The sequence below is a fragment of the Hyaena hyaena genome, unplaced genomic scaffold, assembly GCF_003009895.1.
Source record: "Hyaena hyaena isolate Hyena2069 unplaced genomic scaffold, ASM300989v1 scaffold_8, whole genome shotgun sequence".
In the NCBI taxonomy this organism is placed as follows: Eukaryota; Metazoa; Chordata; class Mammalia; order Carnivora; family Hyaenidae; genus Hyaena; species Hyaena hyaena.
Window position 1 is genome coordinate 5,298,183 of NW_024080640.1, and position 26,882 is coordinate 5,325,064.

Consider the following 26,882-nt stretch of genomic DNA (forward strand, 5'->3'; position numbering starts at 1 on the left):
GGGGGGCACATGAGAGACCTTGGCCTTGTTACAGTATTGCTTCAGCCAACTTGGCCACCAATCCTAGGCTCTGAAAGCCACTCCCAGGCTGCTCTCACCAAGGACTTTCTTGGCACATTTTCTGGTCTGCAGTAGACAGTGGGGAAATTAACACACAGGGAGAGCAAGGTAACGCCCAAGATCACAAAATGAAAACGCAGTGAACCAGGGACAGCGACTGTCCGTCTCCTCCCGTGATGGCCCAAACGATCATTTCCAGAGGCAGTGTGGCAGCACACTGTTTCAGTTTTTCTAATACTTTAAATAACCTCGTCATTTAGGACAGTGGTGTCCAAGTGGGGAAATATGCTATCCTTGGATAACCACACTGCTGAGAAAACCAGCTTCTTGGCAGTGGGATCCTTGCTTGCTCACTTTGGAATGCCAAGATCCCACCACGGCGTAGTTGAAATGTTCCAAATCTCTCAAACTTAATGAAACACCTGTCCCCCTTATGCAGAAGGTACCATCAGAAGTAATTACACACAGCTCTAACATATTCATACACATACACACTTACACACCCAGACTCCAACTGGCCCATTGGCTGGTTCCCTGGGTATAGACCTGGGTGTGCTCCCTGATCAATCCTAGTGAGAATGAGCTGCAAGACCCCCTCCTACTTTTTAACTCTGGACAACAGTCACACAAAACTCTAGTCTGGAATCAACTGGGCCTAAGTTAAGTTTAATGTAATTACAACAGAGATAGGAAAAATCTTTACATTCATGCTGTCAAAGTTCTAACTAACACACGCACACACACACACAGGGGATTGTTGAAAATTTAAAATATATTTCATCTTTAGAATTCTCTATTTAGAAATTGTCCCTATTTATTATTTATAAACTGATGTTTGTACACACACCATACATATTCTACACAAATAACTTTTCCTAATCGTATTATTTGTTTGCATTCTCAATCCCAGTGAAGACTGAAGGCAAAATTTCTCATCTCAACAATCCAAAGAGCTGAGGTCAGATGGGGAGGTCTTTGCCTTATGGTGACCAAGCAGAAGAGGCAGTTGGGACCCCATACAATGTTCCTAACATCTCTTTCTATGGCTGTTGCATGTTACTTCTTTCCCTCTTCCTGTTGAAGTAGGAGATGGGGGAACGGAATGAGAAGACAGGCAAAGGAATGCTGTAGAACAAGTCATCAAAAACGGCAAACAGGTCCTCCTCAGCTTTTCCAGGAACAACCTCCCCCCCACCACACACACACATACACACTATATTTATGCACATACTGTTACACACACATTTGAAAGGGAATTATATAACACATCAGCTGTTCCTTTTCACAAGCCCAATTGAGATCAGTCCTGTAAGTATAGATGCTTGTGGTGAGAGTCCATGGATTTGGGATCTCAACAGGCAAGAAAAAAAAGGCTCACTCTCTCTGAGGTCAGAATATGGGCCCTGGAATGCTCAGAAGCTGCCCAAGATGCTAGTACCAAGGGATTCCTCTCTGGAGCCTCGAACTCTCCACATGCCCTAGGCTCACCCCTACACAAAGCTAGATTTTGGGCAAAGAAACCAAATTTAACTCTAAAATGCACATGAGCATACACACACAAAATATTTATGTCCATAAAAGGAGAGGAAACATAATACAAGGACGTGGGTTCTGGGGTCTGGGTCTCCGTGTCCTTGTGGGGAAAAAATGGAGCAAACACATTTACCACGTGGGGCTTCTTGGTGAGAGCCCTAGACTTTCACAGGTAAGGGTTGGGTAGCAGAGGGCCCAGGACACACTAGCTACTCACTTTTCTTTCATCTTTCATCCCCTCTTTCCTTCCCCAGCCCTGACTGATGAAGTGGTGATTCTGACCTTCGCAGTGGACTCAGCTTTCGCTGATGATTATGCAGGTGAGCCCAATCTAATCACATGAGTCCTTAGAGCAGAAACCCTTTCCCAGATGTGATTAGAAGGAGCCAAGACTACAGAAGGTCCCAGAGATATGGCATAGCCAGCTTTGCAAATGGAGGAGGAGGGCCATGAACTGAAGAATGAACCTCTGGAAGCTGGAAAGGCAAGGAAACAGATTCTCCCTGAGAACCTCCAGAAAGGAATGCAGCTGCCAGATACCTTGACTTTAGCCCAGTGAGACCCATATCAGACTTCTGACTTACTGAACTATAAGAGAATCATCTGTGCTGTTTTAAGTCAGTGAGTTTGTGATAATCTGTCACGTCAGCAACAGGAGGCTAATACACCCACTGCTGGTCTCTGGCCAGGTGCCTGGGGCTCCCTCCCCTCATCCCTCCACAGCTGACTTCTCTGAAGATGCTCCTGGTAGAGTCCTCCCAGCAGGTAAGCTAGTCTACCTCACCTGTTGCTTCTGTGGGGTATCCGGGCCCAGCTCCCTTGCCAAGAGAGCCCCCTCCTTCCATTTCATATGGCCCTGGTTCCTGATGATGGATTCCCAAGTCTTGTTCTAAAGTCCCAGGACCCTTCGAGTTCCAAACTCATTTGTCAGGATGACAGACCATAGACACACAGAGGCATAAGGAGGAGAAGAGCTCTTTCAGCCTCCGGTACCCAACTTCGGCCCCTCCCTGGAGTTAGACTTGCACAACACCCAACACCAATGCGTGTGATGCAAGACGACCGTCCACACGCAAGAACAGGGAAGTGACATGCCACTTCTCACTGATGCCGTGTGCATTTTCCAACCTGGCTTTATACTGGCCCTTTAAGCCACCAGGGTCGGGGTGGGGTGGCAGGTACAGAAACAAATCATTATTTACTTAAGTTGTATTTATTTATTTTGAAAGAGAAAGAGAGAGAACATGAGCGGGGGAGGGCGGAGAGAGAGAGGGAGAGAATCCCGACCAGGCTCTGTGCTGTTAGCACAGAGCGTGATGTGGGACTCAAACTCACAAACCATGAGATCCTGACCTGAGCAGAAATCAAGAGTTGGACGCTTAGCCAACTGAGCCACCCAAGTGCTCTAGAAGCAAATATTCAGACCGGAGAAGCCAGCAAGCCAAAAGGGAAGGAGAGAACTGTCCGAAGAGAAGGAAGCCCCTCTCAACAGACAGCAGTGGCGGCGGGCACTGGGGCATCTACAGGACTACCCCCCACCAAGCTGACTACCTCCCAAGCCTGCCAGGAACCCTGGGACCCGGTTCTGGGCTGTTGGCAAAGACAAGTTTAGCACCAGTGATCTCATCACACAGAACAGCCCCAGGGCCTCACAGTGCTCTGGGAAGCATCACTTCGACAGGTTGGAAAGTAGACGTCACTGCTGGTCCCATAACATAGGTGGGGGGCATAGGGGTCCTTCCCTCCACGCATGAAAGAGAAGCTGGTGCAGGCGATGGCCGGGGCTTGGTAGCGGGCAGCAGGCTGGGTGAGCTGGTGCTTTAAGGCAAGTCCACAGATACCCATACTTAGTTTGATGTGAGTGGCAGGCAAACATTCTAACTGTGAAGTGGTGGCTTATGTCCCTGTGAACCTCCCCCGTGCTGACACCAGGACATTATGTGACTGAGTATTTATAAATGCAGCAGCAGACAGAAGGTGGGGGAGGACTGGAGCTCATTCCCTCTGTTGTTTACTGCAAATAAGACTGAGACCCTGGAAGTGGGGGGGTGATTGTTTCTTGTCCCTCAAAGTGAGTCAGCAGGAGAGAAGGATGAGAATTTATCACCAAGTGCAAACCCAAATTCTTGCCATTGGCTCAAGACCCCTCTCCATGGCTCTGCAGTTGTTTTTCTGGCTTATCTTAGCTGGTGATTTTCCTGGCCTTGTCCCCTGAGGTTTTTCAGTATGTTTTGTGGGCAGATTCTCTCTTATTCTCTGGAACAAAGAGTCCATGGTGGCATCTCCAATAGTGCCCAAAAGTCACAGCAGGGTAGTGCCAGGAGGGTCCGTTGGTTGGGATAAGAACCCTCGGTTTCTGTTCCTTAATCAATGGACAGAGTCCAACAAACCTCGCTGGCAGAGGGAAGGATGAAAATACTAAGAATAGACATAATACCTTCTCACATAGAAGGAAATACACTTCTAAATAGCAAATATCGGTATTTCTAGGACATAGGAACTGCAGAAAAGAGTAGTCCATATCATATTGCTAAAGATGATGGATAGTGATGGTAAATAAATATAACATAAGAAAGGCCAAGTTTGCGTCCAAACACACGGGGTTGAGGAGAGGGTCACTCCCATGTCAGATTCAGTCATTTTAGAGCAGACTGACTCCCAGAGAAGAAGGGCTGCGAGTCTGGTAAATTCCACTCTGGGAAGTGCCGAAGGGGCGTCATGAGGGGCTCTCGGGGGAAATAAAAACATCCTGAGAATTTGGGGTGATCACCAAAATAAAATCTCTTCCGACAAAGAGCGCATAAGCATTGATGTGGCTGAAGGATGGAAGGAAAGAAAGTTCTACAAGCAACTTAAAACAGAACTGACAGTGTTTCTTCAAGCAGAGATGCTGGGGAAAGCTGCAAAGAGAAATCGTGACTCGGGGAAAGGATGTACACCTGGAAGTGGGTGTTAGGGCTGCACAGCAGGACCCAGAATGCAGAGGCAAGGTCAGCCCTGAGAGCAAAGAAGCATCAGAGGGGTCAGACCCAGAGCACTGGGCCAGGGTCCCATCTCACTCACTCACACTCACACACACACACACACACACACACACACACACACACACACACACATGTGCATAGACTCCTGCAACACTGGGACGTTTGGAGAAGAAACAAAATTAGTTAGGACTGTGAACCATTTATCCTATCACAGCAAAATGAGATTTCTTTTTTGCTGTTCTTTTAATTAAAAATCAGCTCATAAATCAAAGACCTTGTTTCCAGTCTGCAGAAGATGGTAGGAGGGAACCCAAGCTTTTCAGAGCCTAGCAGTACCCTACCTGTGCCCCCTCCTCACCCGGGTTATTCACCCGTTACCCCATCTCACGTCATAGCAGCTCAGTGAGTTGCTAAGGGTGGTTCAGCTGAGTTCCATCTTTCACCTTCCCCCTTGGGCTTCTGAACTTCTGCCAGAGAGACCTTGGGCGTGTACATGCACACACATACGCACACTGAAACCCCACAAGGACTGGTTAGTGCATCTATTTGGAGCATCTAAGGTTTCCCCTAGAGACGTCCATCTCTGGAGACCTTTCATGCTCCCTGCCTGGGTTCACAGGGTGTTTATATCCATGGATTTTGAAGACTCTTCTCGGAAGTTTACGAAGCACAGAGAGTCATATGATCCTCACAATCTTCTTAATTTTTATTATCTATTTCCTCCTGGTGAATCAAAGAAAGCCTTCCAGATGTGAAGTTCTATTATCCTCAGCTCCTTTGAAAGAGAGATGGAGGCTGCATCTATCAATATGGTCATCGTTTAAAAGGTGAAATTTATGTGTGGATAAACAGTTTGTCCCAAATAGGCTTCCAAGCTGTCAGTTCCAACTCTTGATGTGACATGCAGGTCTGGGTCCTAACCACGGAGAGGCAACACACAGACACTTGGGCATGAAGACTGTGGTGATGCTGAAGGATGGGTGTGTGAAGCAACAGGGTGGCATTCAGCGGCTCCTTTTGTTCCTTGCCCTTCTCTGGCTTAAGAAAATGGCTGCCATGGGGGCTCCTGGGTGGCTCAGTCGGTTAAGTGTCCGGCTTTGGCTCAGGTCATGATCTCATGGTTCGTGGGTTTGAGCCCTGCATCAGGCTGTATGCTGACAGCTAGCTCAGAGCCTGGAGCTTATCTTTGGATTCTGTGTCTCCCTCTCTCTCTGACCCTCCTCTGCTCATGCTGTCCCTATCTCTCTCTCAAAAAGAAATAAAAGAAATTAAAAAAATTAAAAAAAGAAAAGAAAATGGCTGCCAGGATCACGGAGGAAGTATAGTGTTTTCCCATTTTTGAGCTGTTCCCCAACTAAGTATCTTGAAGGACTTTGTATATCCACACCCACATGCCTTCATGCTCTGAAGGGATATAGGGACAAAGAAAGGGAACCCCTTTACAAGAAGAGGGATGAAAGGAGAGCTTTCAGCTTCCTGTTCAGAATCTACCCACAATGTCATGGCCCTCGCTCTCTATCACCACCCCCACCCCAACCCAGTGACTCCCCTTGGCTCCTGCCCCCTGACCGAGAAAGTCCAGACAAAAGCAAAGGTGCAGAGAGGCACAAAGGTGCCCCTTCCTCTGTCCCCAGACCCAAGTCCCTCAAAACAAATCAAATTTAAAGCAGAGAGATTAAATTATCACTAAGCTAATTATGGGAATCACACTTAGGCTGGCTGCTGGGAAGCGAGGTCAGCAGGCAGGAGGCATTAAAATGAAAGACAGATGCAAGAAGCACTTAAAAAAGCAACCGGGAGATTCATTACCCCCCCTCCACACACACATACGGAGGAGAAAGAACCCACCCTGATGTTTGAGACGCTGTCCATCTGGGCAATAGTCAGCGCATTTGACAGCTAAATAGCTCCACTCTGTCATCATCTCGAAGCCAAAGTGGGAGAGTCAGAGGTAAACTGATTAGATGGTGTGCTGCTAATTTCCCAGAGAGAACACGAAGGAGGTGGGGCCCAGTCAGAGAGGGCGGCACATGGGAGGATCAGCCTCGGGCTTCAGTGTAAAGAGAGGAGCCTGGCTCCCAAGTGGGCATGCATGGGTGCGCACAGGTACACGTGGGGATTAGGTGCACGCACATGTTTATGACATGAATGTGTGTGTATATATGGGAGGGTGTGCACAAACGTGCATGTATGAGTATATGTCTTATCTATCTGGAAACAAAAGGTGGAAAGCTTAGAAAGGATAAGAGGGGCCCTCCTAGCATATTTGCAAAAGAACAACTCCCCCATCAGCTTTCTGTGACTGCCAAAGCCCTCACAATCGCTGTCACCAGCTCAGCCATGAAAATACATATCATTTCCCCCAGTTATGGATGCTCAATGATTCTCATGCATCATCAATATGATGTAAGTTTAAGACATGCCAGCCAAAAAATTGGCAGTCTACAAAATAAGTTTGAGAGCTAAAAATCAATGTTTTTCAAACCAGTCTGCAGGATGACTTCCTCCACTCAGGATTCCAGCTCTGCACTTCTGCCTTTTCCAGAGAGCAGCGTGTGGTAGGGAGCCCCAATAAGGGGGTCCATGAGTTGGCCCTGAGTAGGAAGCCAGCTTTGGAGCCAGAATGCCCAGATTGGATTCACTGCCCAGAGGAATGAAATGTAGGGGCCAGAGGTCCTGCCTGTGTCCAGAATGAATTTCAGAGTTCACAATAAGAAAAGTAGAGTTTAGAGGGGAAAGTGGGGAAATCTTCGGGGGTTAAGTTACTCGGGGAAAATTAATTTACGAGGCTCCATTTAATTGTAGGTAAGAGAAATGATCTAATAAATTGGGACAGTGTAATTATCCCCAGAGATATCTGCTGAGCAAAATCTGATATTTGTATTTAAGTAGAAAAGTGCCCTCACTCTTGTGGAAAACTGAATCCAGGGAAATACAAGCATGCAGAGCCTAATTAATAGAAAGAACTGAGTAACTCTTGTTTTGGTTTTCAGAGAAAAAGCAAATCACACACACAAAAAAACCCCAGCTGATAGACAATTTCATTTTTTAAAAGTCTCCAACACTAGGTCTGGGGTTGATGATATGAAATCAACCATATCCTATATTTCTCAGACATTTTTCTCCAGTATTAATCCAGAAGAGACCACAGCTCTCTAAGTCAAGAAACATCTAGCACATTACAGATATTTCCTTTATGTAATGTAATATTACAGATATTTTCCTTTCCAAGTTGATATTTCTTTTTTTTTTCAATGTTTCTTTTTGAGAGAGAGAGAGAAGCAGAGAGAGGGAGACACAGATGACACATTACACACATTACAGATGGTCAAGTTGATATTTCTTTTTTTTTTAATGTTTATTTTTGAGAGGAGGGGCAGAGAGAGGGAGACAGAATCTGAAGCAGGCTTCAGGCTCTGAGCTGTCAGCACAGAGCCCAATGTGAAGTTTGAACTCATGAACCATAAAATTATGATCTGAGCCGAAGTCAGATGCTTAACTGACTGAGCCACCCAGGTGCCCCTAATTTGATATTTCTTGACTCAATGTTGACGTCCACACTAATAGTCTTTATGGTAAACTATGCTATTGACAAAACTTTCTCTGTCCCTCCCTTACTCCTCCCCACACATATGCACATCAGGTCTCTTCCTGTGGCACAGCTATATCCCCCACACCATTCACTCTGGTTTTATAAAATAAAATATGAATGGCAATAATGTGTACTACCTCCAAAAGGCAGGTTAACAGCCATCAGGTAGTTCTACCATCTCTCTTTTCCTTCAGATGGAAGATTGGCATGTTCTAGACAGAGGGGATGCTCTTCTCTGTTCCAAATAAATCATGTGGAGCACAGCTGCCACCCAACCAGGGTGCCCGTGAATGTGAGCTGCAAATTACCTTTATTGCGGTAAGCTACTTAAATGCAGGGGTCATTTGTCACCACAACATAACTTAGCCTAAGGTAGCTGATACACTTCTACACACACCCATGTACTGTAAGCCTCAACAGTCAGTCTTCAGATACACTTGTTACCTTCAGACAGTACTACATGGGGCACCTGAAATCTAACTGGGAAGGTTTAGACACACTGGGACAAAAATCCAGCTATATTAATAAACTGTGTTTTTTGGGGCTCCTGGGTGGCTTAGTCGGTTAAGCGTCTGACTTTCGCTTAGGTCATGATCTCGCGGTTGTGGGTTCGAGCCCCGCGTCGGGCTCTGTGCTGACTGCCAGCTCAGAGCCTGGAGCCTCTTTCGGTCTGTGACTCCCTCTCTCTCTGACCCTCCCCTGCTCACGCTGTCTCTCTCTCTCCTAGAAATAAATAAAACAAAAAAAAATTTAAAAAAAAATAATAATAAACTGTGTTTTTATGTGAAGAAAATAACTAAACTGCTTTCAGAAGACGTTTTCAGCTACAGATTTTGAAACCTCTGATTGCCTGTGATTTCTACATAATCAAAACAGCACTGAACAACAGCTTAAATTGATAAAATGGACGTATTATCTATCCATTTTGGAAAAGAATTGTTTCATTTTGAAAAGGATTCATTGGTTTCCTTCAATGAATTCATATCTCTTCCCCAAAAACTCATGATCTTTCCATTGGATAAAGAAGCCCACAGCCTATTTGAGGCAATGAAATAGTGCTTCCAGTCCATGTGGCCTCGATGCTGCCCAGATCATGGTGGGATCTAGTGTCCCCAGCTGCCATGGTGGCACTTACAGTCAACGATGTGTAAGTTCAGGTTTACCCAAGGCCTAAGTTGATTCTGCCTGAAACACCTCATAGGATCTAAAAGAAACTCACCCTGTAAGTGAGTTTTAAAATGTATTTTCTTCTCCCACATCCAGTATGTCTGAGGGAAGGCCCCAAAACAGCTGTGATCATAAAGATTAACAAAGATCATCTATGTATGCTAATCTGAAGCTTTTAAAATATAATTACACGCAACTTCAAAAAACCTACTTGGCCATTGTGAGAAATCCCCACAGGGAGTCCTGTTTCTGGTAGAAAATCATGTTTAAGTGCTGTGATCGTTTGGAGTAGGCTAAAGCAAAATGGAAAGAGCTGAATGATCATTGGAGGAAATGTTGGTGAGCCAGCAGAGAGACCTAGTTAAAACATGTATAAAATTGCAGATCTTAAAGAATAAACCAACGCTCTCTAACCATCTTCACTATTATCAAAAACACAAAGTACATGAGATGCTCATAGGACCTTGGGTATAAGTCTGCCTAAAAACCCACTGGCATCGAAGCCTCCTAGTGTGAAGACTTAAAAAGCAGTAGCAATTGGGTGAAGTTTCAGATGCTGTGGTGAGAGCAAGTCGAACAGTGGCTTCAGCATTAGCTGACCTCTCAAGTCCAACCACTGGGGCACACTCTGGCTCAGCTGCTCCCACCCCAGCATGCTCACATCTTGGTGGGGGGGGTGGGGGGGTGCGACGGGAGTGGTTGAGCAGAAAGACAATCCATCCTCCTGGCAAGAGCAGGAGAGAGAGTCTTCTCCTTCCTGTTCTCTTTCCCTTCCACCCTCCTTGCGTCCAAGGCTTCAGGAGCCTTGGGTGGAGGGGAAGGAGGGGGCTTCTGAAAGATTCTTCTGGAAAGCAGAAAACCTGGGAGCAGGGGAGGCACTGGGGATGCCACTGTTTCAGGAGACTGAGAATGGCCTCAAGAAGGGAGAGCCTATGAGCCAACACCCACTGCTCTCAGACCCACTCCTTGGCCCTGTTTTCCTAATGGGACTCATGTGGGCAAAGCAGGTCAACAGGGTAGACCTGAGTCCCCATCCAGCTATGCCAGCAACCCGAGATATGATGAAGATGGGCTCCCACTCCTCACCTTCCTGGGCCTTGAGCTCTGCAGTGAACTGAGCTCTGCAGTGAACAATGGAGATAATGCCACCTGGTGATGGGCATCAAGGGGTGGCTTGGGGGTGATGGGTACCCCTCAAGTCACTGTCCTCCAAGTCACCAAATCTTGAAAGGAACTGTGGAGCCAGAGCTTCCCCTGGCCTCACTGGCCTCACAGTCGTCCTGGGTGAATTGGACAAGAAAATGTTTGTGAGTGGGTGTTTGTTTGGCACAAGTACAATACTACCTAATGACAGGGAGAAACAGGCAAGAGCTGAGAGGTGGCAGTGGAGAGAGGCAAGCACAGGGCTAAGGGCGCAGCTAAGAGGCTTGGGTTAGGGGGATGGGCATTTAGGGAGAAAAGGAAGCCTGGATGGACTGGTTGGGGGAGATGGCCAAAATGACCAGGCGTGGTAAGGAGATGGTGTAACTAGGTCCTCAGCTTCACAGGGCTTGCAAAGCAGTTCTGGGATCTGTGTAGGATCAGCCATCTTCCAAGTAAGTAAAGACAGGGACCCTAGATGACCTGCAATGGGAAAAATCAAGAACCACTGCACCCAGTCCCCCAGGCTGCTGGGAGAGAGCATTCCAGTGAGAAGCTAAAGACAAAGAAACGCCCGAGTGTGTCCTGGGTGGCAGATCAGTAGCAAGTGGAAAAGCACAGCCTGTTTGCTTCCCAGAAAAGCTCCGGCCCTCCCAAGGCCACTGCCCACTCTGCTGCAGGACGGGGCTGGGCATATCTGCTCCTCCAGAGGGAAATCGTGGAGGAGAGAGAGCTGCCATGGAGGTAGGAGTCCTATTGTTTCTCAGGTGGGAGGCTCTTCCTTGGTATTTAAATTTAGCCAGGGCCTTAGAAGACTCAAAATATGAGGGGCCAATGCTGAACAGCTGAGCTGGGGGGACAGTGCAGTAGGGCCATTTACACGCAGGGCAACAGGCAGGGGTCCACAGAAGCCTGGATGAGGTGACTGTCTTTGCTGTTGTTGTTGTTTTTAAACTAGGAAACAGACGAGATTGGAGTTGTTTTGGATAGATGAATCTGGCGCCATTTATAGGACAATTAAAAGAGGGGAGGGACCTAGAGATGGGAAATCAGTTACAGCCAGCAGGGCTTGAGCATGGGGCCCTGAGCCAGCGTAGGGGCAGAGGGAATGAAAAGAAGGTTCTGGCCACCAGGCACACTGGCCAGGTTCAGGAAGCCAGGTGACTACCTCTGCTCACAGTTGTGGAGGTGAGGTTTACCCAGGAGAGTACAACCCCAGTAGAGTCCTTGATATTACCATATGAATGGATCAGAGGGCAGACCTTAGATCAAGTCATGTGACCTCTGGGGCATTCTTCAATCTCTTGCCTCCTGTGTAAAATGGAGGTCGTAGAATGTACCCCAAGGAAATGCTGAGGGTTGTGCATCCGGAACACCTAGAACAGTGCCTGGGACTTACTGGGTGTCGAAAGCACTCAGGTTCCCTTCCCATCGCCTTTCCTGCCAGCTCCATCCCTTGGAAAGTGACTCCTTCCTAAAGAAAGGTGGTTCCCAGGGTCCCTAATGGGGTGCAGTCGGTTAAGCATCCGACTCTTGATCTTAGCTCAGGTCATGATCTCTCAGTTTGTCAGTTCAAACCCCATGTCTGGCTCTCCGTGAGGGTGAACGGCCTGCTTGGGATTCTCTCTCCTTTCTGCTCCTCCCCTGCTTTTGCATGCTTTAAAATAGGTGGATAGATAGATAGACAGACAGACAGATAGAAAATTACAAAAAAGAAGTAGGTGATGCCCAGCAAAGCCAGGAGGCATAGATTCTCTAAGGCCACGCAGAGCTCTTCTCCTGACACAAATCACTCACCCACCATTTAAACTATCGCCCTAAGATTAATAGAGCACCTGGGACTGCCTCTCTGAGCTCCCAGGCCTCCTGCTGAGGACTGTCCTTCACCCTCTGGCCCTGGCCACGGCAGGCCACGTGGCCTCTTCCTGTTCATCCTCTGGACTCTCTAACATGTCTGCACAATCAAACCCTAGGGAGCCAGAAGCAGGATTCAGTGCTCGGGTCACAAGTGTCCCTGAGCCAGGCTGTGCCCCTTCTCACACCACTCACAAGTGAAAAGTATTGGCTCAGGTGCCCTCGCCAAGGCCCAGACACAGAGCCCTCGTGTGGTAAGCAGCCTCGAAAAGGGCCCCTGTGGCCCCTGCCTCCTGGTATCCGTGCCCCTGTGGAAGCTGGAAGGCCCTTCTTTTAAGGGTGGGCTGGACCACATGACTGGCAGCTCCAAGGACTAGAATGCAGCAAAGGTGACAGGATGCCACTTCTGAAATTAGGATTCTTTTTTTTTTTTTAATTTTTTTTAACGTTTTGTTTATTTCTAGGAGAGAGAGAGAGAGAGACAGCATGAGCAGGGGAGGGTCAGAGAGAGAGGGAGTCACAGACTAAAACAGGCTCCAGGCTCTGAGCTGGCAGTCAGCACAGAGCCCGACGCGGGGCTCGAACCCACGAACTGCGAGATCATGACCTAAGCGAAAGTCGGACGCTCAACCGACTAAGCCACCCAGGCGCCCCTGAAATTAGGTTTCAAAGAGACCTTGGCTTTCATGTTGCTCACCCTCTCTGCCTTTCTCTGTCTCTCTCTCAGCTGCCATGTTGTGTGAGTAGCCTTCAGGGAAAGTAGCCCACATGGTGTGTGGTGTGTCTAGTTAATGACTTTAGAAGTAGATCCTCTCCCAATCCAGCCCCAGCTCACACCCTGACTGCAGTCAGGTCAGTAACCCCAAACCAGAGCCACCCAGCTATGCCATGTCCACAGTGTCTGGACCACAGAAACTGAGATAACAAATGTTGTTTTGTTCAAGCCTCCATGCTTTAGGGTAATCTGTTACACCACAATTGATAACTAATACCCCTTAGTCACCTGGGACAGGGTAGAAGGTGTGGAGTGAATATAACAGGGTTGAGAAAGCTATTTTAAAAGTCCCATGAATGCTTCTATGAGAAGCCAAAGCTGCTGGGAAAAACACCGTGATGCTCCCAAGAGGCCAGCCACATGGCCACATTCACAGATGTCACTTGAGAACAAGTAGGGACTCTATGCAGATCTCTCAGTAAGAGCTCCAGACAGGTGGGTCCTGAGTCAGTCCATCCATCAAAGTGGCTGAGGTAGTGCAGTGATTTCAGGTGATGAAGACCTTCCCTGGTCCTGCCCCTCACTGAGAGCCTTCAGCAGTATTGACAGAAAGGTTCTATTCTCCTCAGATGCAGATTCTATCAGATGCGAGCCCAGTAGTAAGGGGCCCTTTACAGCTGGGGGCCCCTTCCTCTTCTCGCCTCTGCTCCTCCCTCTCGCTCTGGTACACCATGTCTTTCATCCTCTCCCATCTTTGTTGTCTTGGTTACATGGCCAGACTCCTATGCTGCTAGTTTTCATTTTAATGATATGTTCTTGTAAAGCACAATATTTTACCTCAATTGCATGTGTCACTGGATAAATTCCTCTAGCGTGTCTGGTATTTGAGCATCAGCTGACTGAGTGCACTCTATGATTTGGGGTGTTTCTGTAGCTCTCTCTTCAATTTTAATGGGTTTGCATTTTAATTTATAATCAGGATCATTCTACACAAATGTATATATATATATATATACACATACACATGATTCAAAAAAGTGGCACACATGTATCAATAAATCTTGAATTGGCAAAGCTCATTTGAGACTATCTCCTTAAATCATGTGCACTACTAATGATCATTTGGAAAATAAAATGACAAGTGTACCCGAGAGAATATTTTCTGGGGATCTCAAAGTGCATTTTAAGAGGATGCCAGGAGAAGAAGGAGACTATGCCCCAGCTTAAGATGTCAAGCTGCTCTGAGAGCGGGTGAGGCTGAAACTCAGGTCATGAGAACACCTCCCCCACGCCTGCTCAGGTCTGCTCTGAGCGATCACTTGAGATCCATTCCACCTCCCAAACAGGGACAGTGGGTGGGCCCAAGGGCAGAGTGGTGCAAAGTAGGAAGGGGTGAGAAATGAGTGCCAGTGGGATACACTTATGTAGAAAGGATGGTTGGATGAAGACTTAATATTGCTCAAGAATGTAAGATACACCCAAGAGGACATTGACCAGCCCAGCTGCTGTCCACATCTACCAGGTACAGCATGCACAGAAAGACTCAAAACCCAGTAGGGAGCACTGCAAAAGGTGGGAGGTGGATCAGAGGTGGGCAGCTGGCATGATGTAAGGTTGCTGGCATGATGAAGGCCGGTCTTGGGATCCCCAAACTTGAAGGACTAATGACAGAACAGCCATCTCTTGCCCCTGCTTAGAGGTGACTGACATCAATGGAAGGAGCATGGTAGTCCCTGGAACATCTGTGGTGCTCTTCTGTCTGCACCTCCCCCAACCTCAGCTCCTCTCCACTTAACCCATGGCTAAGATCTCTACAGGCTTAGTACTTGCAAAACGAGCAGCGGGAAATACAAAAACAACATGACAAAACAATCAGACAAAAATGCTTTGATGGTCTTTTTCCATAACGAACATTGTTCAGCATTGATTCTTCCATATTTCTTGTCCTTTCTGCTTGAGTGCCTAGCACATGTAAACCAGCCAGCAGCTCTGTGTTAGAAACTCCTCGCAGAGCTCACTGACCAAATCCTTTACCAGATACCTGCACCCTGTGCTCTAATCTCAGGGTCCTCAGGCAAATTAGAGTTCCAATGCTACATCTCCATCTGATTCCGTGATGTCTTTACCCACTTGAAGTCCTATCGATGGCATGAATTTCTTTTTAAAGTTGATTCAGATTTCCAGGTGAATGTTAAGAATTCTCAGATACATGTAGGAAGTTGCAAAGCAGGGGCTATACATCCCTGTACTGATATTGTTCTTTGACTTGAGCGTTGCGCGCGCGCGCGCGCACACACACACACACACACACACAGCATCCATTGCTGAGAATTTATGGTCAGAATAATATAGACCTAGGTGGGTCTTCTTCTATCCCACTCTTCTACTGTTTATTTGACTTTCTGGATCCATGGTCGGGGTATACGGAACACAAGCAAATTGATTTCAAAACAGGGTCAAGAAAAAAAAATAGGCAGATTAAATTCATGTGCATCATAACTCCTAATAAGAATGATTTTTATGACATCAACTCCTATTGACGCTCCATGCAGACACACACTCGATTCCTATCCAGAGAGGCTGGTAAGGCTTGGTATGTCATATACATGGGTACCTATCCTACTACAAGCCAGTAGCTGGGCCAGCCAGAGTTCTGCTTAGCCAGTCTCCATGAAGTGCTCCGCCCCTTAGGTGTGAGTAGTTTAACCTAGCTAAACACTCGGGAACGATGCAATCACCAAATGAAAGGAGCAATCACACCTCGAGTGGAAGTTTACGATGTTTTGGCTCACAATGAACGTTAGTCTCCCCCCCTAATGTCAGGCAGTAATTCACTGTTGAACAGCAGCCATAAAATATGATCACTTAGCAGTAGGAATGCAAGAGGCAAGGAAAGAGGGTTCCAGGCAAAATATTTAAGCAAAGAGATTTTGGTCACACTGGCCTCATTACCCCAACTTGGCACAAAGATTTTCAGGTTTATACAGACACCCTAAAGCAGATGGGGATGGTGTTTGCCTTAAGATTTTTTCCCTGCAGGTGAAATTTTAACAGTTTGTGGGTTATTTCTAAGTTCCTAGGTACCTTCTGGTGACTACAGCATTTATATGCCATGTTTCTTAGCAGCACTTGCCCTATAATGCTCGCCATGAAAAAGCTGCCAATACCAGCCATAACACACACACACACACACACACACACACACACACACACAACGAGAAAACATAAAAGACATCCAAATTGGCACTTTCCTCACCTCCTTTCCCTCTGCCTCATGTGATGTGCGCACTAAAGGAGTGAAATTATGGTCATCAGAGGCAAGGAGCAAATGATGAGGACCCACACCTTTCAAACAATAGGAAAAGTCAGTAATTTTGAGGGCAGCCTATGGATAGCTACAGTCTAGCTCCGAGACCCCTGAAACTCACAGCAAACCCCCAAGCCCTCCCACCCACCCTCCCCACCACGAGTCTCTTGTCATATTGCAAAGAACCCTGCGAAGCCCTTGATACACACAGGAGATTATTACAGGGCTCGGAGAAGACAACTCTGTAATTACGGCTACAGTGTGATTTCCATTATTCTCACCCCCTGGTTGCAGGAGCTCATGAAACTTCCTGCAAAATCCTCCTGCAGCCCCAAAGCATTTCACGGCTGGGCCTCTGCCCAAAAGGTGAATGTGGTCTGATAACCTCTGGGAAAAGCAATACAAACTCATGGCAAGGAAAGAGGAGTGGCTAGTGCTCAGCAAGCAGGGGTGGTGGGAAATTCTATTGTTTAGAAAAAATAAATAAACTGGCCAGTTTTGCTCTTTATTATTTCAAACAACAGACTCGGCGGCCCAGCCTTCCTTTCCCAACTCTGTCCCCTGGGCCAGCTGTGCTGAGTCTGCAGCAGCAGTAGCTGAGCTCCAGCAAAACTATTAAAAAGGCTGCCACTCTGAGCTTGTGGAGCAGAAAGTTTGGCTGCCCCGATGCCCTGGCTTTCCCCAGGAGGGCCGCTGGCTCATTCCCCCCACATGACCCTCTGTGCTCTTTACTTCTCAGATGTTTATGCTTCACCAATCCCACTACTGCTCTGGAAATTAAATGGAACGTCCCAGGTGGCTGAAACAGAACTGTTCTTATATAAACTCCCCAAAGTAAAAAATGGGAAATGCCAGCCCTAGGTTTATAAAGCCCCGAGCCTCCTGGTCAGGTGGTGCCTGTCGTTGCTGGCCTTACTGACCTCGGCGGACACCTAAAGGCAAGGCTCTGCTTACAGCCTACCCCAAAAGCTTTTCCCTAAGCACTCTGTGTGCCCAGCCTCCCAGAGGGAGGGTCCTCAGCCACCGTTATGGGGATATGCTTCACTCTGACCTCCCTATCAGGGGCCAGGCTTCCACGGGTGTGAGGCAGCCAGCCCCCACGACCTCCATCCACCCTCTGGCCAACAGCACATATTTGCAAGTTGACTGCCTTGGGTTTACAATGCAGCTGTGGCCAGGAAGCATGGCTCTTTTTACCCCCTGAGAGAGAATAACTGTTCTGTTACATGCCCTGAACTCTCAATGTTTATTTCATGGACACCATATTTTGACCAGCTCAGACAATGACACCCCTCCCCCCCACAAAAAAGCCTCCTACATGATCTGTTCAGTCTTGCCAGCAAGTAAATGATCCTGTTGCACTGAGTAGGAAGTTTAGTGGGTGGGAATCTTTTTAGCACAGTGAGGTAAGTTACTTCTCTACTGTGCGGAGATAGGGCTCACTAAAGAAAAGAGTTGAGGTGCCCCAAATCGCCTTGCTTACTTTTCACTCTCAGTAGTGCTTATTCACCCATCGGGCCAGGCCGAACAGGTCAACAGACATTTCATTGTATGAACTGCATACGGGAATGCCTTTGGAATTTGGAACTCACTTTTCTAGCAAACCAAACTCACTGAATCATAATAAAGAATGAAATCATCTGAACATCCAACAGAAACACCCTCAAGGCCCCTGCTCCAAAGCTCGGGTGCTTCCCTCCTCAGTTTATACTGTGGCTTAGCAGACACAATTTCAGCAAGTTTGGGTATCTCACCGAAAAGCCCACCCACCAAAAGCTGGAAGCCACAGATGGAGGGAGGGGGAAAGACCAGAGTTGCCCAGGGTTCCTGACAGCAGCTGGAGGTGATGAGTGGCAATGTGCACTAAAGGGAGAGGCAGAAGGCAGTGGCAACAAGACACAGGAGTCGTGCCAGGACAACACACCTATGCCTCGCACATGGCATGTTCTCGGGCATCCACAAGAGTCAGTTCAATATGTGAGCAATAATCACAACAAGGAGGCCAAGGCAGCAACAGAACGTTCAATCATGTTTAATATAGTCTTCTGAGTAAGGCAGGGAACTATGAAGTATAGTTCTTAAAGCTATGTAGATGATGGTTGAATCAATCATTAATTAGATGTGTAAGGCCATACACTACGATTTCCTGGTTACCTCTTTGGCAGTACCAGATGGTGGCATGCCACCCGCATCATCTCTGTGGAGCGTCATGGCATTTCACCAACATGTGCTTCCTCTTCCAGATACTGCCCATGTAACTACTCCCTGCACATCCCCCAACTCACACACACCTCTCCCTGCCTCTCCTCCTCCGTACTCTCACACGCCAGCCCCATTGCCTGTTCCAAGAGATGTAGAATTTAAAGAAAGATATGACTGCCAGGCTGCTACACAGTAGGATGGGAGAGTAGGCAAAGTCTTCTAGATTTGCCGAAAGCATTTCCCCTTGACCGTGTCGAGCTAATGCCCAGAAACGCATCAAAGAGAAAAGTAGAACTCAAGGTTGTCTCAGATCTGGCAGTGTCACTTTCTCAGTATAAATCACACAATATCCAGAGAATTCCAAGGGAAGCCTATTAAATAAAAAAAGCAGGAGCTCCATGTGGGTCCACCAACACTCCCTGGGACAAGACTGAAGTGCAATTACCAGCTAACACAAGACAGGATATACTGCTTAGTTTTAGGAAGGCTTTTGATCCAATCAAGGGGGGTTCTCCAGGGCACCAGCTTTAACTCATTGAGATAAAAAGCCTGAGCACAGCAGGTGAGAGAAGACTCTTGGATATAAAGGTGCCCCCAAAACTGCTGAGGGGCCAAACTCACCCAGCACCCAGAGCCAGCAAGCTTCTGGAGGATGAGGAGGAAAAGCTCTTGTCCCAGATCACACCATTCTACTCCACCTCAAGCAATTTCTATGCTCCAACAATATCCATGGTTTCTTCATCCCATGATTTGCCTCTCAGCCCCAACACTGACTCTAGCAGGTCCTTCACTTTCCCCCATCTGTTTCCCTGCATGGATTCCAGACAGATGCAACAGTCAAAAGGGCTGAAGCAAGAGGAACAGGTACATTCCTTGCCCCTGCCCACCTTCCCTAACCACTAAGCCCTTAGACAGCCTTTGCATTAGGGCACAAACCCAAGCTGAGCAGAGCACGCCATTCAGGATGACCTACTGAGACTGCGATAACTCCTCCATGTGCATACCAGACCTAGGAAAGAGGCAAATCTACACACTCGCCCACTGTGATGCCCACAGTAACCCTCCACACGAAGACAGAGAAGGGACAGGTTGTTATTCATGACTTCAAGAGCAACATATCTCCTTAGCTTAAACCTGTATCACTTTCCCACCAGGCCCAAAAGTAGTTAAAAAGCATGAGAGAATATCCATCCCACCGGGGATAGATGGCCTTCACAATAATCAAAATGACTGCATCTCATTCCTACCTTCTTCAGCTTGCCACTTTTGGTGCCCACGAAGGCCAGAGAGTGATTCTTGTAGACGTAGGCAATGACAGAAGTCATGCGGTCCCTGTCCTCTGTGAAGACGGGAATGCCACGTACCATCTCGGACACGCCCAGGGGGGCATTCATATCCAGGCCACAGAAATTATCATCAATGGTTAAGAGCTGAAAATTAAAAAGAGAAAAATTAGGAGGGAACATCAGGACAATAAGCAGAAGTATTGAGTCAGGTAATGACAGGGCTAGAAGAATCCTTCTTGGAAAAATCCAAGAAAAACTCAGCTCCAGGGAAACTAGATGACCTGTTAACAGTCAGTCTAAATAGGTAGTAGGACCATGGCAAAAAAACACAGATCCCTAGAGTCTCTTTCTTCTCCTGTCCTCCATGGTCTCTCTGCCCCTCCTCCAACCCCTCTGGGTGCCATCTTCGTAATGCGTAATGTAGATGGCCCATCATCACCATCAAGGTGGAGAGCACTGGGCCAACACCCATGAGCATGGGCTCCAGGCAGCTCTGCTTGGGAATGAGAGGGAATGTGGCCTCCACATCTACACTTACTATTGAACAGACACACAGAGGAGGACTCAAGAGTGTAGAATAGAGAACCAGAAACATTAACATGTGAATGACAATATTGTGACAGAAGCATCACAATGTACAGACAATCAGTTGAGGAAAGAGAAATAGAGAGATGGAAGGTTCACAAACAACTCAACAAGCCCCAGTGGTGCCTCTTGATGCCCCATCTCAAGCTCCCTGCCTTTTATAAAATCACAGTGAAAATGGACAACCCTGGCCTTGTCATACCTATACCAGCATTTGCCAGAGTGTCTTCTGTGGAAGCCAAGCCCTCCAAGATGTTCTACCAAAATAGGGCTCCTTGGTCAAATTATTTTGTACTGAAACACAGCACATTCTAACAACATGTAAGAGACGCATAACAATTACAGGAAAGGTCTGAAAAGTCTTTTTAAGAAGAAATATGTTTAACATTCCTTTTGCCTTTCCCAAACATTATATGCCCTAAAAATGACTGGAACACCTGTTAGCCTTCCTGAAAGCATTCCAAGAGAATGTCCCCTGGAGACCCTGTGGGACTCACAGATCCAACTCTTGCTCCTGAATCCCAGACAATTTCAGGAGCCAGGGAACCAACAGGAAAAGGCTTTGGCCCATCTTGGCTGAATCTCTCCCTGTTTTATTCCAGGCTCCCAGATCCCCACATGAGCACAGGGTCACATCTGGGTTATGTCCTACTGGGTAGTGGAAAAGAACTTCATGGCTGGCAAGGGACCCCCAGCACCACCACCGAGCAGCTCTGGTCTGGCACAGACCTCTCCGAGGCTCTAGGAACCTACACCAGATTTTTCCTTCCAAGAAGAACCGTGTGGCCTTAGAAGAGTTATTCTGTCTTCCTGTGCTTTTATTTTCCACTCTATAAAGATGAAGGAAACAACCCCTGCTTTTTGATGGGTTTCCATAAAGCCTATAGAGCTCATGCCTGTAAATGTCTTTGGACTTTGCAGAAAAAGGAGTGAAATAAAATACAAGGTGTCACTTTTTTAAAGGTTTCAATCCAGCCAAAGGAAAAGGCATCTGGAGAACCAGCAGGCAGGCTCTTGCCAGCAAAGCGATGTGAAAGTGGCCAACTCAGCTTTCCGGGGACTTGAGGGACCCTTTAGCCCCCTCCCAGAATGGAGGGAGCAAGCATTGTCCATCTCAGGGAAGACAACACGCTGAGCATCCAAAACCTCTCCCTGACCTCTCCCCTCCTTCTTATGATGGGGGCAGTCAGGGCAGGGCTGGGGAGAGCAGGGGCAGGCCTAGGCAGGACACATGCAGAGCAGATGTCTGCTCTAGCCTTTGATCCCCTCTGGCCTTTCTTGCGTGGTCTGGTCGAATAGCCCAGGCCAAACACAACCCTCAACTCCTCCCTGCGAAAAAACAATATAAGAAGTCAAAGTTAGAAGGGAGCTTTCAAGGTCTAGACTGATCTTTATAGCTCTTTCCTAAAATAAGGAAATGGGGGAGGACACAGGTGATGGAGGGTAAAAGGGATAGAAAGAAACAAAGAAGGAAAAATCCAGATGAAGGAAGTTTTCTGTCTTCTTCCTGCCGGACATAATGGTAGCATGACCAATGGTAGGCATGCCAGGGGCTGCTTCAGGCATGCTGGGAATCCTCATGGCCTTGAATGTCCCTGCCTCCACTTCATAAGGAGCCCTCACCCCTAACTTTCTTGGCTCTAAGCTGTGCCACAGAGACTTCTGCCATTAGCAAACATATCTTGCCCATTATGAACCGTTTTCCAAGTAGATGAGGCTGCATGGTTGTCCACGCTGAACAAGGAGAAACTGAGGTAGGGAGCAAGGCAGGCCATGTTTGACAGTCTCCCACCACCCCTGGCACAAACGTGTGCCTCACTGACCTGGGAGACTTGGGCTCCTCAGCCCCCAGGATTACATTTCTGAGTGGTCAGTAACTGATTACCATTTTTCCCCTCGGCTGAGCAAAACACTAGCAAATAAATAAACAACCACCTACAAAAAGAGCATATGCAGTTGGCCAATTGCAGCATTAAATCATTGCTTGCTCAGAGGCAGCAAGTCTCTGTCGCTCTGGCACCTTGAGCAGCAAGGGGCCCAGGGAGAAATGTTTTCATTGGGAAAAAGCAAGGAGAGCCCAGCCTGGCGGCCCGGTGGCCAGGGCTCTGCCCATCTTCGGCTCGTAACAGCCCCCTTAAAGGCCCAGTCAGGAGACAGCTGGTTGGCTCAACTGTACCTGACACTGCCTACCTCATGGTATTGTCATCAGGCTCCAAGAAGGCCACGGCTGCAGCTGGGGTTCCTAATGTTGCATTGAGATTCCAGGGACAATGATGGCTTCCTCCGGCACCCCCACCATGCACGCTTTCTCCGTCTACATGGGGCCCCCGGTGCTAATGGTATGAGCAAAGCCTTTGGCCAGGTGCAGCCCAGGTCTGCATGGATGCTAAGGACCCCCAGCTGTGGCATAGTGGTTCTTACTCTTTGTTTCCTCAAGGCAGGGACAATGGGGGTGGGGAGGGCGGTTAACACTAAAGTAGCAGAAAAAACACATGACTTGGTTTCACACGGCAGCTCGCTTCCCAACTATACAACTTAGCATAGGGTCTTCCTGTTCTCTGAGCCTCAATTCCCCTTGACTGTAAAGCAGCAAGATAGGACTGTCATGAGGGCCAGGTGAGATAATGGGAGTGAAGACACTGGGTAAACTGGAAAGCACTTTGTCAATTCAAGGTGATATTTCATATTCCTTTTTCTTTAATGGAAATCCTGCCCAGAACAGGGACAGAGTGGCCGCAGGGAGAGCCCCTAGCATGGCTCCTGAAGGGAGCAAGCTCTCTAAGGACACCACCACGCCATGTCTGAACTATAGCCACAGGGTAATTAGAGTACCGGAGGGGAGGGGGAGGAAGACCCCACAGGGCCCACAGACTTGGGGTGTGTGAGGTGTAAGGAGCAGATGCCAGGCCGTGTGGGCCCTGGAAGGAAAGGCTAATTGGTGAAAACCTTCGACAGGTGAGGGCTGGCGTGGATTCCAGAACACCCTGGGCAATGGGGGAGGAGAGTGTCTGCTCAGGCCCTGGCTGAGCCTCCCCTGGGCCCCATTAACAGCAAGATTAGAGCGGCAGGCAGAGGAGCCCGGAGTGGACCGGACCCCACTGTAATCAGGAGCCCAGTCACACCTCTCCCTCGGCTGCTCCACAAACTCCCACAAATGAGCTTTGGCCATTGTTACGATGCTTATTTATTAGAGAGTAACTTCATTCTCACCAAGGGAAAAACAAGGATCTGTTCCATGAAAATATATGTGGTGCCTCTTTGGGCAACCCTGTGAACAGGCCAGGGCCACGTCCTTCTGCCCCAATCAGGAAGATCCCAAATCCACTTTCCACAAACGGCCTCATGGGTGCATGACTTATAAATTAAGACCTGTGATCCAAGGGACTCCAGGGACCATGAGCTCAAACACAGAACCATGTTTTATGTGTCTCTGTACCCTTAGCTGAGTTCCTGGTTTATAGGGTTAAGACATATGTTTAATTAATGGATGGATGGATGGACAGATGAGCAAATAAAAGCCTGAGTTTCACAGTGGTTAACACTGAGGAACTAGAATTAGAATGTCTAGGTTTGAATCCCAACTCTACCACGTAATGCTGTGAGACCTTGGGCAAGTCGTTTAACCTCTGCATGTCTCAGCTTACCACTGGTAGAATGGGGATAATACTATGAAAAAATAATACTATATACTTGCTAGTGCAGTGGTAAGGGTTACATGATTTAATTCACGTAGATCACTGGCGTTTACTAAGTCCTTTGGGAATGTTAGCTCATATTGTTTGTCATCCTTAGACAATTCAGACAACCTTTGTGAGGCTTTTTGGGGAAATTCCTGGTATCTACCTCAGAAAGGTGTTATCACAACTAACGGGACTAATGTTATCAAGGTGAAGTAGCAAAAGTGGTACTTCCTAAAGATCTATGAGGCCTATGAGGCTATAGGAAGGAATAGAGGAATGGTGTAAGATCCAGAACATTCAGCACTATTCATTAGAAACGCAAATTCTTGGGGCACCTGGGTGGCTCCGTTGGTTGAACGTCTGACTCTTGATTTTAGCTCAGGTCATGCATGACCTCACAGTTGGTGAGATGTAGCCAGGTGTGGAACCTAGATCATGTCCCAGACAGGTGTGGAACCTCTTTAGGGTTCTCTTTCCCTCTCTCCCTGCCCTCCCCTGTTTGCACATGTGCACACACTCTCTCTGTGTCTTAAAAGAAAGAGAAGGAAGGAAGGAAGGAAGGAAGGAAGGAAGGAAGGAAGGCAGGCAGGCAGGCAGGCAGGCAGGCAAATTCTTGCACAGACCCCAGATCTATACTGGATCGGGACCCCTGGGAGTGAGACTCAGGGACCTGCATCACCCCGTGGAGGTCACTTCCTTGGCGGGGGCAGGGGTGGGATGCCATAGAGCAGGCCCAGGGAGAGAAAGCACAGCCACTCTGAGCAGGCCCTACTGGCCCTGGACGCAGAGGCCCCATGGCAGAGGGCGGTGGCAGAGGTAGTGTGGAGAGCCAGAGCTGACACTCCAAATTACAATCTAATAGCTTCCCGCGCTTCCCTCGCGCACAGCGGCAAAGGTTACCGTGCAATTACGTGTCGCTACATACAAATGACAGAGCAGTTACGGTTACTTTACCAATTACAGGGAAATTGCTCCCACTCTGTAGAGAGACCGGCACTCTGAAAAGCTCTATCATCTCCACGGAAAGGGGGTGTTAATTCTGCCGGCATCCTTCCTGCAGCTGCCTCCCCAGGCTCCAGGGGCCAGAGCTGCGACGCGGTCACTGGAGGACCCCAGAAGTGTCCGGTGTTCTCAGAGTCCGGAGACTCTGAGGAGGACTGAGGAAGACGCCAGAGCTGGCAGGCAGTGGAGGCATCTCCTCAGGAGCTCCCTGCACTGCCCCCAAGCCCCATGCCCTGGTGACACACTCGTACAAAACCACTGTCACCCTGACACCTGTGCCAGCCCACTTGAAGGCCTTGGGTGATGGCGTGGGACGTGATCTGGTACTGAAGCCACTTCTCACCCCGACTAGCATGGCCCTTACTTAGCCTGGTTCCTGCGGGCCGCTCCCCAGTCAAGTGGAGCAGTCCTGGCCCCGCCCTCAGGTGCCCCACCTTTGCAGAAACCCCACATTGAGTCCTTATTATGGAAAGGTCAGAACTAGGCCAGAGCTCAGTGATCCAAATGTGGTGCTAATGAGGTAAAGGTCACCAGGTCCATCCCCCTGTGGGCCAATTAGCTCAGCTCTAGGACACAGCCTCTTCCATAGCCACAGGCTGCCCCCCTTACCCCGGGCATTGACTGTTTACAAATATCCCAAATTGATCCAAAAGAGGCCGACCAGGTGAGCCGGCAGGGATGGACAGATACAGCCAAATCCTCCAAACAGGATGCAGCCTCCAGCTGCTCCGAGTTGGCGGTAGGAAGCTCGAGCCCGGCGTGGAAAATGCAAAGTCAGACCTGGTCCTCCCTTGCTCTGGGGGCAGCTCCTGGTCCAGCAAAGAGAGGAGTCCTTCCACATGGGAGCACACCAGCTCTCCTCCCTTCCTGAATGCAAAGTAGCACCCAGCCTCATGCAGAGGAGCTCTGAACACCCCAGGCCCACCCCCAAAGCTGGAAGGTCAGACCATCACACAGGGAGAAAAGGTACCAGAGACTTGCTCAGGCTCATCCACTGAAGAGCCTTTTGTTGGGCCATTTTTCATCAAACTTTTAGTATCTTAGGCTACTGGAGCTCCTGTTTCTATTAGGGGGAACTGAGGCAGTGAATGAAGACAACACTATTTACTGTTTCTCACTTATTAATATGTTTAAGAACGTGTAGGAAGGAACAATTATATAAAGGCCTAGTTGAGGACCCAACAATATAAAGATGGCAACATTTCATCTGTTCCTGCCCCTTTCCCACTGTCCCTCCCAGTGGAGGAGACAGACCTGGGCTACAAGTAGACAAGGTGACATATGTCCTGCCTCAGTTTTGTACCCAAGGCTGAGGGTACAGCGGGCATGGTGACCAATGGCCTAGGGACAGAAGAGGAGGGAAGCCCGTGAGGTACTTGCTGATGTGGAAAAGAAAAGGTCTTTAGATTCTTCATGTTCAGCAGCCCTAAATTCTTCCTGTTAATTAATTACACACACACACACACACACACACACACACACACACACACATACACACACACACACATCCTGAAAGCTGACCCTAACAGATGTCCACTGGAAATGGGGACTCAGTGAATTATACATGTGGGATTTCTTTTTAAAGGGAGATATTGATCAGATAAGCCAAAGTAGCTCATGTCTAAATACAGACTCCAGTTGTAAAGCCCTGCAGTACAGGAAGGTAATAATCACCCACTTATTGGGAGCCATAGCTCAAATATGACCACTGACCCCTAAGGTGTTAATAAATGCAATAGTGTCTAATGCCCATGGTTCATCTATCCCTTGAGATG

At 48.0% G+C, this 26,882-nt stretch overlaps 1 protein-coding gene across 3 annotated transcripts in view; it reads right to left on the reverse strand.

Moving 5' to 3' along the window:
* Positions 1 to 26,882, reverse strand: part of PLXNA4 (plexin A4) — a 363,413-nt gene that overhangs the window by 326,184 nt on the left and 10,347 nt on the right. For all 3 annotated transcript variants that reach the window (XM_039243559.1, XM_039243563.1, XM_039243570.1), the window contains exon 2: positions 19,802 to 19,984. In XM_039243559.1, coding sequence (XP_039099490.1) covers positions 19,802 to 19,984 — 183 coding nt within the window. The remainder of the gene's footprint in view (positions 1 to 19,801; positions 19,985 to 26,882) is intronic.